A 13459-nucleotide genomic window follows, 5' to 3' on the forward strand; every position below is an offset into this window, starting at 1 on the left:
GAGAGCCTTCCCCTCCCTATTGGAGCAGGAGAGTTCTGGAATTCTGTTAACGGAGTCTTCATTGTCTGATTTGTGTTTCTCCTTTGGAAACAGTCCAAAGTGAGCTGGACAAATGAAAGACCTACATTCCTATAGCACCTGGCCCTGTCTCAGTATGCCATGAAAGGCTGTCCAGCCAAAGAAATGCTCTTGGAGTGTACGGTGACTGCTAAAGGAAACATGGCAGCCAATGTATGCACAAGTGGGAATAATGGGATAGTGACTGGATAATATGATTGACTGTTGTGGGTTGACCAATAGATAAAGCTGCAACAGAACACCAAGAGATATTCCCTGCACTTCTTCAAAATAGAATCATAGAATCCCTGGAAACAGGCCCTTTAGCCCAACAAGTCCACACCGACCCTCCGAAATGTAACCCACCCAGACCCATTCCCCTACCCTATTACTCTATATTTACCCCTGACTAATGCACATAGCCTACGCATCCCTGAACACTATGGGCAATTTAGCATGGCCAATTCACCTGACCTGCACATCTTTGGACTGTGGGAGGAAACCGGAGCACCCGGAGAAAACCCACACAGACACAGGGAGAATGTGCAAACTCCACACAGACAGTCACCCGAGACTGGAATTGAACCCGGGTCCCTGGCACTGAGAGGCTGCAGGGATAACCACTGAACCACTGTGCCGCCCCCATAGTACCATAGTTCCTTCTATGCCTACCCTACCACACTCGAGAGCCCAGTTCAACTTTCTGACCAAAGGCGACAGCTCTGACAGTGCATGGTGAATGTCAAAGAGGGAGTTGGTTGTTCATAGCACCTTTCACCATCTTAGGAAATCCCAAAGTGCTTCACAGTCGGTTAAGTTCATTTTTTTGGAGTGCGATACTATTATAGGAGGAGTGTGTTAGAATACTCCTCACTTGCCTAGGACCAATGGAGATAAAGCACACAGGGTTTTGAGTGCTGGACTCTTCCCAGGGAGTGTCAGGCAAGCTAGGATGTGAATTATCTGTAACCCACAATCCTGGCAGCACTGTAATGAGTCATTCATGAGGTCTTGGCTGTGTTGTTGAGGAAGTCTACCTCAGCATTTGGCAGGAGAGGAGGTGAATAAAAGAAGGGGAGCAGATTCCTGAACTTTGGGCAGCTGCTGGACTGTTGGCAGTACTCAGCACAAAGCAAGCTTTTAAGACCCGACTCCCTCCCCTTTCGAGTGGGGTTCTTTCACATTAAGACATGTTTTTCTGTTACCTTTGTCACTGCTTTTAACCTTTGTGCAGCCTCCTGCAGTTTGAGGACTGCGTTGGGGGGAGTGAAAGAAGGGGTTCCCTGTACTCATCAGACATATCCCTGTGAGCTGGACACCATCACAGTGTTTGAAGTGCTAATCATCCAGCTACGAAAGGGCTATGAGCTGGTATCTGCAGACCCAGTTGCAGCCTCCCCTCACCAGACTATTCTGAGCAGGGTTCAGACATTAGAAAATCAGAACAGAAGTAGGCTATTCAGCCCTTTGAGATTGCTGCACGATTCATAGAATTTCTACAGTGCAGTAAGAGGCCATTCAGCCCAATACCAACCCTGTGAACAGCATCCCACCCAGCCCATACACTATCCCCATAGCCCTGCAATTACTGTGGCCAATCCACCCAACCAGCACACATTTGGACTGTGAGTGTAAACTCATGCAGACAATGTGTCTGCAAACTCCACCTGGATAGTTACCTGAGGCTGGGATTGAACCCAGGCCCCTGATGCTCTGAGACAGCAGTGTTAACCACTGAGCCACCGTGCCACCCAATATCGGCATGGCTGATCATCCAACTAAGTGCCCTATTTCTGTTTTCTCCCCAAGCTCTTCGATCCCTTTCGTCCTAAGAACCATGTCTGACTCCTCCTTACGAGCATTCTATGCTTTAACTTGCATCTCGTGGTTTCACAATCAAGCTTAAAAAGCCATTGTTAAAGTCTCCTTTAATGGCACAGACCCATTTAATCAAATGTTTTCCACCCCCCCCCAACTCTCTGTGTTTCAGGAATATGAGTTTATCGTCCTCCCCAACGCCTACATGATCCACATGCCTCACGCCCCTAGCTTTGACATCACCAAATTCCGCTCCAACAAGCAATATCGGATCTGCCTGAAGACGCTGAAGGAGGAGTTTCAGCAGGACATGTCTCGCCGCTATGGGTTTGCAGCTCTCAAATACCTGACTGCTGAAAACAACAGCTGAGACCCCTCAGGCTGTCCTCAGCCGACTCCACGTGAACACTCAGCCACCGCCGTGAGGAGTGAAATGGGGTGGGGGTGCTGTGTACAGCGTGTCGTGCAAAAACCGAAACCAAAATTCACGTGCGTACCCGCCAACGGTCTGTCAGGATTTGGGTGGAAGAGTCGTGCTTACAAGAGCTTACTTTGGGTCCTCCTAGGCACTGTTAACGTATCCCTGTCATTTGCTATTTAAAGGCCTCCATGCTGGTCCGCCACCCCCCCCCCCCAACCTTATTATTGTCTTGCCTTTGAGGGAGGTCCCTATTGGCCATCGAGCCTTTTCCAGATGGAAGGGCAGGATTGTTCAGTGCCCCACAACATTGCTCCCTGATTATTCCGAGGGTCTCCATCCTTTTGAGTGCAAGCCTTCAAGAGCTCAACACTGTCACTTGCGAACAGGAAAATTAACAAGAACAGGAGGGGACACAGCAGAGAGCCCTGGGAACAGCAGTGCCTTTCCTGCCTTGGTGTAACTTAGCAACCAGCTTCGCCAGGCTACTCCATGTTGGTTTCCCATGACGGTCTTTTGTCATGGTTAGGGCACTCCGCCACTATTCCACGACGCCTCAGCTGCCCGCGGCAAATTCACGGGGCGAGCCCAGGCTTCCCTGCTCCTAAAAGAAAGGTCAACCCCTCTCCCAAGGCAGTGAGCAGTCTAAATCTTGCTCTGTCCAAAATGTCCGTGCATCCATTAAGGGTGCTCCCGAGATTAGCGAAATACTGGAGCTCCGAGGTGCAAACAGAAAAGGCTGAAAGATGTTGGGCTGGAGAGGAAGAAGCAGAGTTAAACCTTTCAGAGTGAGGTCCCCAGGGGAGGATCATGTTGTGGAGGGTGGGGTACATCATGGTGGCTATGTCCAATCGTGAGAGGAAGCCATACTACGAAGGTCAGACACTTGGTCATTGGAGTTTGAGCGGCCGGAGTCGCTTTGGGTTGCGATGAGAGTTTGAGCTGATTCCAATAACCAGAGTTGGTTTTGAGAATTCAAGCATAAACTTAACACAGCCATGAAGTGTGTATTGACCTCTGTGAAAGGAAACAAAGCAGATCCTCCCTGAGAATAACACCTAAATCAAAGATCTCACCCGAAGAAAGGGTTGCCCTTGTATCAGAGTCACTGGGGGGCGGGGGGGGTGGTGAGAGACATTGTTGAGTTCGCTGGAGGTCAACTGGAATCAAATAAATTGGCAGGCTTTTTTTGTGAGGTTAAAGCCAAAATATGTCACCATTTGCTGGGACGTGGTCAGGGTAGGGGTGGTTCTTTAGCAGCTGTCAAACCGAAACCGTGGAAGATGCAGAGCTCTGCTTGACTTTCGAGTCAAGGCTGAGCCGAGGATTGGAAAAATGAAGAGCTGCACAATGTTTTGGATTAAAAAAAAAAGTCAAATTCCGCGAATTCTCCCCAGAGTATGAACTTTCCCCCATCTCTTCCACTGACATGCTGGGATCATCTCATTGAGACCAGGCCATAATTAGGACTGGATCTCTGGAGGTGGATCGAGATCAACCAGTGGGAAGGATTGCTAGTAATAGGGGTGATTCATTTGGAGCATTACGATAATGTAAGCAGCTCATGGGATGTAGCTAAGTAAAGATGGTAAGATCGATATTCAAGGGAATAAGGTTGAACCACCACCTTCGCCCAAACCTATCTTGTGACTCGCTGCAAGAACTCCACTCTAACTGAGGGAGAATTTTATAATAATGTAAACAGCGTATGATGTATTGAGGAAAGAATTAATTCAATAACCTACCAGGCCAATTCTCAGTCCCATGTGCCAGTGACTCTCTGCGCAGTTTTCAATGTGACCTTTCCCCCCCGGCAACTGACACTTGCATCACAATACATTTCCGTTGAAGCCATCCTGTTTAAAAAAGATGGTCAAAATTTTAGTTTCCGTGTGCTCTTATTTGAAACCTTGTCATACTTTGGAAACTGCTGAGGCACGTCAGATGATGTGGAGTTTGTCATGAGGTCCTTGCCCCTGTCCAACAATGGATAAATATTCTTGAAGACGACCAGTATGACGGCTGACAAAAAGAGAAATCAATCCTTTTTTGGTGTCCCTCAAAGTAATGTGACTCTTTTTCAAGTAGAAAAAGTAATTGCACCCTTCTGTAAATTTATTTTGTCCTCAGGGAGAGTATGTTGGAAGAACTGTAGTCTAATTGTTAGGGAATATAAGCCTCAGGTTGCTTTGAGCAGAGCACAGTATTGTAATAGACTGGACAATCACAGGACTGAGGACTATTTAGAGCACCATTGGAGCTTGAGAAATAAATACTGGAACCCAATCGGACATGGTGAAGGATCCTTGAGAATCCAATTGGAGGGTATGATGTACTCTCCAAATGATCCAACTGTTAGGTTGTTAATGTTACTCAACCCCTTTGTGGTACTGTCGGACTCTGAAATCCCACGAGCTGACTGCAGGTTTATTTAGGAAGAGGATTCTTTGGCCTGGTTATTACGCTGTTGGTCATCTTCAATTATTCGGAGTGTGACTGTCATCGTTGGGACAATAGTTTTCATCACAGAGCTATTGAACTGTAAACCTGGAAATTATGTGGAGCAGTAAGAGTGCTGGACCTATTGGAGCATTTTGAATGCCGCTGGGCTTTTTATCGAGCTATTGGGGTTGAACTGGGAGCACTAATGGGGGGTTTTGAACAGCTCAGAGTATGACAAGAAAACTGACACCTTTGGAAAACAATTGGAGGATGGTGTTGCAAGTAATAAATATTGGAGGAGAGTTAGTCGGCAGGCAGTGTAATTGGAGAATAGTCAAAGGCAATGAGGAGCACCATTGGAAGTGGGTCAGACAGCACTATGCTCCATTGATGAACAGTCAGACCACTATATGCCCCATTGGAAGATAGTCAGCTATTATTACTCTGAAGGATAGTCAGGGAAGGCCTCACACCATAGGAGGAGGGTCAGCCAGCGAGAAGCACCAGTGAAGCAAAAACAGAAATTGAACAGAAGCAGAGCATTCTGAGAAAGGGTCACTGGTCCCGAAACATTAATTCTGAACTGCCGAGCTTTTCCTTCAATTTCCGTTTCTGTTTCTGATTTCCAGCATCTGCAGTTGTTTTAGTTTTTATTTGAAGAACAACAGGACAGCTGGAACACCACTCGAGGAGGATCAGACAGCTAGGAGCACCATTGGTGGACGGACAGACAGCTAGGAGCACCATTGGTGGACAGACAGACAGCTAGGAGTACCATTGGTGGATGAATAGACAGCACAATGCCTCATTGAGGGATAGTGGGACAGCAAGGTGCCCCATTGGTTGATAGTCGGACAGCAAGGTGCCCCATTGGAGGACAGTCAGACAGTTTAGTACCCTACTGGGGGACAAGCAGCTGATATTACTTTGGAGGATAGTCAGAGAAGGCCTTGCTCCATCGGAGAAGCTCAGACAATGAGGAGTACCATTAGAGGAGGACCAGACAGCTAGGAGCACCATTGGTGGACAGTCAGACAGCACAGTGCCCCATTAGAGGACGGTTGGACAGCTAGGAGCACCATTGGAGGACAGCCAAAGGCCTGCAGGATTGGTGAGCTGTTTCTAATCATTGTACAACAAATTTCACTCTTCACCACAATGGGCAGGATGACTGTTGAGAAAAATGGTCAATCAGCACAAGGCAGAACTGTCTTCTGACTTTGGCATTGTGCAAGTGACAGAATAATAAATAAAAAATATTTTTAAAAATCCATGGAACTTGTAACTGTTCATCTTACTTTTTAAGTAAGGATGTTCTTTCAATAACACACATTTTCAATAACTGTATACAAAGAACTAAAGAGAAATACAGCACAGGAACAGGCCCTTCGGCCCTTCAAGCCTGTGCTGATCTTCATGCCCTAACTAAACTACAAAACAAACCTTCTGCCCTTATTCAGTCCGTATCCCTCTATTCCCTCCTTTTCCATCCAGATGTCTCGTAAATGTCACCAATGTGCCTGCTTCCACCACCTCTTCTGGCAATGCATTCCAGGCTCCTACCACTTTCTACGTGAAAATCTTCCCTCGCACATCTTCCCTAAACTCCTTCCCCCCCCCCCACCCTCACCTGGAACCTTAAAACTAATTGAAACATCCACCCTGGGAAAAAGCCTCTGACTATCCACCCTATTTATGCCTCTCATAATTTTGTAGACTTCTGTCGGGTATCCTCTCAGCCGCCATCTTGTCCAGTGAAAATAATCCACTCCTTTTGACCTTTCCTCAGAGTCAATGGCCTTGAGACCAGGCAACATCCTGATGAACCTTCTCTGCACTCCCTCCAAAGCTTCCACGTCATTCTGGGCATGTGGTGACCAAAACTGCACACAGTACTCCAAATGCAGTCTAACAAGGGTTTTATATAGCTGCAACATGGTTTGCCAACTCTTGTACTCCATACCCCAGTCGATGAAGGCAAGCATGCCACCTGCCTTAATCACCTTGGACTCCTGTGTTACTACTTTGAGAGAACTTTGACCTGCACGCCCAAATCCATCTCTGTGTTAACGTTCCTAAGGGTTCTGACATTTACAGTATAATTCACAGCTACATTTGACAAATGCATCACCTCTCATTTGTCTGAATTGGATTTAGATTAGATTCCCTACAGTGTAGAAACAGGCCCTTTGGCCCAACAAATCCACACTGACCCTCCAAAGAGTAACCCACCCAGACCTATTTCCCTCTGACTAATGCACCTAACACTATGGGCAATTTAGCATGGCCGATTCCCCTGACCCGCACATCTTTGGATTGAGCACCCTGAGGAAACTCACCGCAGGCACAGAGAGAACATACAAACTCCACACAGATAGTTGCCTGAGGCTGGAATCAAACCTGGGTCCCTGGAGCTGTGAGGCTGCAGTGCTAACCACTGGGCCACCAGCCATCTGCCATTTCTGTTGCCAATCTATCTACATCCTGCTGTATCCTTTCACAATCATCAGCACTATCAGCAGCTTCACCAATTTACGTGTCATCTGCAAACTTATGTGGGACTTTATCAAATGATCTCAGCAAATAAACCAACAGGGCTGAGTTTTATTTTAGGATCAAACAAGACTGCATTCAAAACAACTCCTCACAATGTCAGACTCACTTGTCGATTCAAAATCAGTCTGACCCAGCCTCGAATATAACGACCCATCCTTCACTGGTTACTAAGGTAATGACATCTTTGAGGAAAGAAATTTCCCTGAATCTCCATCTTCAATGGCAGACCCCTTATTTTGAAATTGTGCCCTCTAGTTCTAAACTTCCCCGAATGAGGGGACCATTCTCTCCGAATCTACCCTTGCTAGCCTCCTCAGAATATGATCACATCTAATTCCTCTAGAAATATCAATACAGGTTTGGTGGACAGTGAAGAAGGTTACCTAAGACTACAAAGAGATCTTGATCAGTTGGGTCAAATGGGCTGAAGAGTGGCAGATGGAGTTTAATTTGGATAAATATGAAATATTGCATTTTAGTAAAACAAACAAAGGCAAGACTTGCACAATTAAACATAGAGCCTCGGGTAATGTTACAGACTAGAGAGGCCTGGGGATTCAGGTACATAATTCTTTGAAGTTTGCATCACATATAGATAGGAGTGATTAAGAAGGCATTTAGTATGCTTGCCATCATTGCTCAGACCTTTGAGTATAGGAGTTGTGACGTTATGTTGAGGTTTTACAGGACATTGGAGAGGCCTCTTCTGAAACATTGCCTCCAGTTCTGGTCACCCAGTTATGGGAAGGATATTATCAAGCTGGAGAGGGTTCAGGAGAGAATTACCAGGATGTTTCTGAGAATGGAGGGTTTGAATTACAAGGATAGGCTGGAGTATAGAAGGTTAAGAGGTGACCTCATCGATGTTTATAAAGTAATGAAAGGCATAGATAAGATGAATGGCTGGCGTCTTTTCCCTATGGTTGGGGATTTCATGACTAAGTGGTGTATTTTTAAGATGAGATGAGAAAGATTTTAAAAAGATATGAGGGGCTTTTTTTTCTACACAGAGATTGGCTCATAGAATCCCTGCAGTGTGGGAACAGGCCATTCTGCCCAACAAGTTGACACTGAATCTCTGAAGAGACCATAAGACATAGGAGTGGAAGTAAGGCCCATCGAGTCCACTCCACCATTCAATCATAGCTGATGGGCATTTCAACGCCACTTACCCACACTCTCCCCATATCCCTTAATTCCTTGCAAGATTACGCTTAAGAATTTATCAACCTTTTTTGAGAACATCCCACCCAGACTCACCCCTCTACCATCTCTCTGTAACCCTGCACTTCCCATGGCCAATTCACCCGACCTGCACATCTTTGGACCGTGGGAGGAAACCGGGCAGTCAGAGGAAACCCACGCAGACACGAGGAGAATGTGCAAACTCCACACAGACAGTCGCCCGAGGGTGGAATTGAATCCGGGTCCCTGCTGCTGTGAGACAGCAGCACTAAGCACCGTGCTACCCAGTCAAATTTTGGTGATCACACAAAGTCCTTCAAATTCTGTCTTCCTCATAAAGAATTTCAGTGCCTATCCTTCTCGGAGTTAGTTTTATCACAGCCATCATAAGCTGAGTTCCACAGGCATTATCTTCACCACAACTAGCACATACCTGCTGACCCTGTTTAACTCTGTCTGGAAAGGGATAGATCCAGCAATATTCCAGTAACAAACAGCTACAGCAACAAATTGTCAGCTTCTTGATCTGGATTTTGACTTCTTCAGTCTTCTTCACCTTGCTCATAGAGCACCAAAGGATGTCGCTCAGCTTAGCTTGATTGTGTCTTTATATATCTTTTAAGCAGGATCAGTTTCGCAGAAGGTTGTTTTCCCAACCTCAGTTAGTTTATTGACTGGAAGGGCCAATTTCCTTATGATATTCACCTTTTCTCTTCTGCTTTTCAGTTTGGTCTGTCTGCCTCAACAACTACACTTTAATTTTAAAATCGATTCCCACACAGCACTGATCTCACTTGTTGCTGAGAGCCATTCTACCGTTCCTAAATGACAAAATGTCAGCTTCCAGCCTTCATCACCTTGTAGCCATGGCTATCGTGTCATACAGAGTTATTTTCATTTGTGATATCAATTCATTCATCGTCTTTATGAATGCTGCATGCATTCTTTTAAAAAAACTTTAATTTTGTCTTTTCCCTACTCAAGTCTGATTTGCAAGTGCATTCATCTTTGTTACCTATGACTCTTGCTGTCTTACTCTGACTGTCATTCCCTGTATTACTACCCTACACTATTAGTTTCTTATTTCTCATTAATCCCTTCTAAATCTCCCCTTCAATTGAACCACTCCCCATATATAATTTAAAACCCTCTGTACAGTCTCAGTCATAGAATTTCCCTGCATCATTAAATAAAGGCCAATAGTGCAGCTTATTCTTTCCAGTTCCCAACAAATTGGAACTCATTCCTCCCACATCATTTTTTGAGCCAAGCATTCAATTCTCTGATCTTATTTACCCGATATCAATTTGCTTGAGGCTCCGGTATTGATACAGAGATCATAACCCCTGTTGTACTGTTATTGTGAACATGTTATTCCCTCAATGGGCCTCTGTCTTAGTCTTACTGATGTTGATGCCAGCTTTGTGCATGACATCTGGTTCCTCCTGAACACACTGCAAATTATCCTGTATCCGTGAGAGATGGCTATGCTGGACAAGGGGAACTCAGACAGAACTGCATTTCACTCAGTCTCAAAGGTGAAAATTGAAAAGTGATGAATTTGGGTTTTCTGCTTCTGCACAGTAAGTGTTGGTCCAAAGGCTTAACACTCAGGCCTTCCACAAACAAAGAGCCCATCAATGTACAAGATCTAAGAGAAGTTCAAAGTTCAAAATCAGCCATTGTCCCCTCTCCTGGCTCTGAAATGAAGCTGATATACAGACAGAAAACAGGAGTAATGGTACTCAGGGGCTCCCCTCTGTCACCAGTCACAGGTCGAACACTTGTAAATATAAAGGCTAGAGCAGCAACATCAAGAGTGGGTGCAAACATTATCCTCAAAATGGTTACAACACATTACTGAATCCAGTACAGAGAGAGGCCATTCCCTTTGTATCTGTGCTGACCCTCTGGAAGAGTCGAGAGTGTGTTGCTGGAAAAGCATAGGAGGTCAGGCAGTATCCAAGGAGCAGGGGAATCAACATTTCTGGCATAAGCCCTTCACCAGGAAGGGCTTCCTGATGAAGGGTTTATGCCTGAAACATCGATTTTCCTGCTACTCGGATGCTGCCTGACCGGCTGTGCTTTTCCAGCGCCACACCTTTTGACTCTGACCTCCAGCATCTGCAGTCCTCACTTTCTCCTCCTGACCCTCTGGACGAGTCAATCAGCTATTTCCACTCCCCATCCCAACCACTTCCCCATAAATGTACAGTCTATTTTTCTCTCTATGTGTCCTCGCCAAAATCCATAATGACAGCAACAATTGAATCTACTCCAAATCCTAAACTCCCACTGTGTAAAATGTTTTCTTCCTCATCACTACTGAGTCATTTGCCATTAACATTGAATAAGCATAACTCGGTTCTCAATGCTTTCAGCAATGAGAACACATCGCTGAGATTCTTCATTTTTGAAACCATCTTGTTTACATTCATGTCAAATAATGTTGTCCCTAGCAGTAGCTCTGTCCGTTAATGGTAGGACAGTCCATTAAACAACTCACTGTTGGAAGAGGCTACACAAATATCCCCATCCTCAATGATAGGAGAGCCCAGCACATCAGTGCAAAAGGTAAGGCTGAAGCTTTCGCAGCAATCTTTAACCAGAAGTGCTGAGTGGATGCTCCATCTCAGCATCCTCCAGTAGTCCCCAGCGTTACAGATACCAGTCTTCAGCCAATTCGATTCACTCCATGTGATATCAAGAAATGGTTGGAGACACTGGATACCACAAATGCTATGGGCCCTGACAACATTCTGGCAATAATACTGAGGTTTTGTGGTCCAGATGTTGGTGCAACACTGGCATCTACCCGACAAGATGGAAAATTGCCCAGGTGTGTCCTGTACATAAAAAGCAAGACCAATATAACTAGGCCAGTTATTGCCCTATCAGTCTACTCCCTATCATCAGTAAAGTGATGGAAGGTGTCATCAATAGTGCAATCAAGCAGCACCTGTCAGTGATGGCCAGTTTGACTCGGCTCCTGGCCTCATTATGGCTATCTGAAACAAAAATGTAAAATACTGAAGAGACTTGGCAGCAACCATGCAGAAAGGAACAGCTAAGTTCAGGTCATAACCTGAGAGGTGATAACCCAAAATGTCAACTGTTAGCGAGTTTTGAGAAGATTTGTAGCTCATGTTGAGGTTCTGGGTGTAAGGTTGCTTGCTGAACTGGAAGGTTGATTTTCAGATGTTTCTTCACCATACTAGGTAACATAATCAGTGAGCCTCCGATGAAGCACTGGTGATATAGCCTGCTTTTTATTTATGTGTTTAGGTTTCCTTGGGTTGGTGATGGCATTTCCTGTGGTGATGTTATTTCCTGTTCCTTTTCTCAGGGGTGGTAAATGGGATCCAAGTCAATGTGTTTGTTGATAAAGTTCCATATGGAATGCCATGCTTCTAGGAATTCTTGTGTGTGTGTCTCTGTTTGGCTTATCTAGGATAGATGTGTTGTCCCAGTTGAAGTGGTGTCCTTCCTTATCTGTATGCAAAGATACTACTGAGAGTGGGTCTTCAAGACCATCAATAATACTCATACTGGCATAAAATTTACTAAAGAGGAGGAAAACAACAACAAAATGTCATTCTTAGATGTCACAGTAGAGCGAACAGTCAATGGGGAACTTCAAACCAGCATCTACAGGAAAGCAACACTGACGGACCAAATATTGAACTACACAAGCAATCATCCCAACATCCACAAACGAAGCTGCATCAGAACATTATTTCAACGAGCCACCACGCACTGCAGCACAGAGGAACTACGCAGAGCAGAAGAAAAATCACCTATACCATGTATTAAAAATGAACAGGTACCCAGTGAACACAGTCCACCAATTTCTCAGCAACAAACTCAAACAAGCAGGCGAAACCCTAGCCACTCTCCCCTATATCAAAGATATCTTAGAAATGACTACCAGACAAATCAGACCCCTTAGCATCATGGTAGCCCCCAAACCCACCAACACACTAAAACAGCAGCTAATGAAATTGAAAGACCCTATACAGACAACAAGCAAAACTAATGTCATTAACAAATTACCGTGCAAGAACTGTAACAAACACTATATTGGTCAAACAGGCAGAAAACTAGCCACCAGGGTACATGAACATCAACTAACCACACAAAGACTAGTATCTTTAATACAGATGAAGAAGGACACCACTTCGACTGGGACAACACGTCCATCCTAGGATAAACCAAACAAAGACACACACGAGACTTCCTGGGAAGCATGGCCTTCCAACCGGAATTCTATCAACAAACACATTGACTTGGATCCCATTTTCCATGCCCACAGGGCGTGAGCCACAGGAAATGACGTCACCAACCCAAGGAAAGTTAAACACGTAAATAAAAAGTGGACCATACCAACAGTGCTTCACTGGAGGCTCACTGATGATGTTACCTAGTGTGGTGACAAAACGTCCAAAAACGAACCTTCCAGCTCAGTGAGCAAACATATATCCATGTTAACTGTGTTTCTCTTTCCATTGATGCTATCAGACCTGCTGAGTATCTTGACTATTTCAAAGCTGCATTAACTAGTGTCTAATCCACAACCCCATATTATTTATAGCTAATCTAAGGGCTGAATTTTGACCTTGACAACTGGCGCATAAAATCGAATGACAGCCTTCCCACAAGCTACCTACACCACAAGCCAGATCCCAGCTTGAAGCCTTACTCGATAGATCGTGTTTTGTTTTGTATTGGTTTAAACAATTTTTAAATGAAACAATTTACTTTAACAATAAAACAGACGTTTATTAATAAAAGAAATAGATAAAATGGAATATAACCCAAGCTATTTGCTTATAACACAAATTCAAAGTTATTCACATAGTGTAAAAGTCTAACCCAAAAACGTTTCTTTATAGATTGAAAAGATAAACAGCAACAACCTGATTTTGCATAGTCCTCAAACACACCACTTGTGTAGGATCCACACCAGAGAACCCGCATCTAACA

The 13459-nt window shown here is 44.8% G+C and overlaps 1 protein-coding gene across 3 annotated transcripts in view; it reads left to right on the forward strand.

Moving 5' to 3' along the window:
- The window catches only part of large1 (LARGE xylosyl- and glucuronyltransferase 1), a 498409-nt gene extending 492401 nt beyond the window's left edge, over nucleotides 1-6008 (forward strand). For all 3 annotated transcript variants that reach the window (XM_072552482.1, XM_072552480.1, XM_072552481.1), the window contains one exon: nucleotides 2048-6008. In XM_072552482.1, coding sequence (XP_072408583.1) covers nucleotides 2048-2245 — 198 coding nt within the window. In that variant the 3' untranslated portion in view covers nucleotides 2246-6008. The remainder of the gene's footprint in view (nucleotides 1-2047) is intronic.
- The last annotated feature ends 7451 nt before the right edge of the window (nucleotides 6009-13459 follow it).

The sequence above is a fragment of the Chiloscyllium punctatum genome, chromosome 32, assembly GCF_047496795.1.
Source record: "Chiloscyllium punctatum isolate Juve2018m chromosome 32, sChiPun1.3, whole genome shotgun sequence".
In the NCBI taxonomy this organism is placed as follows: Eukaryota; Metazoa; Chordata; class Chondrichthyes; order Orectolobiformes; family Hemiscylliidae; genus Chiloscyllium; species Chiloscyllium punctatum.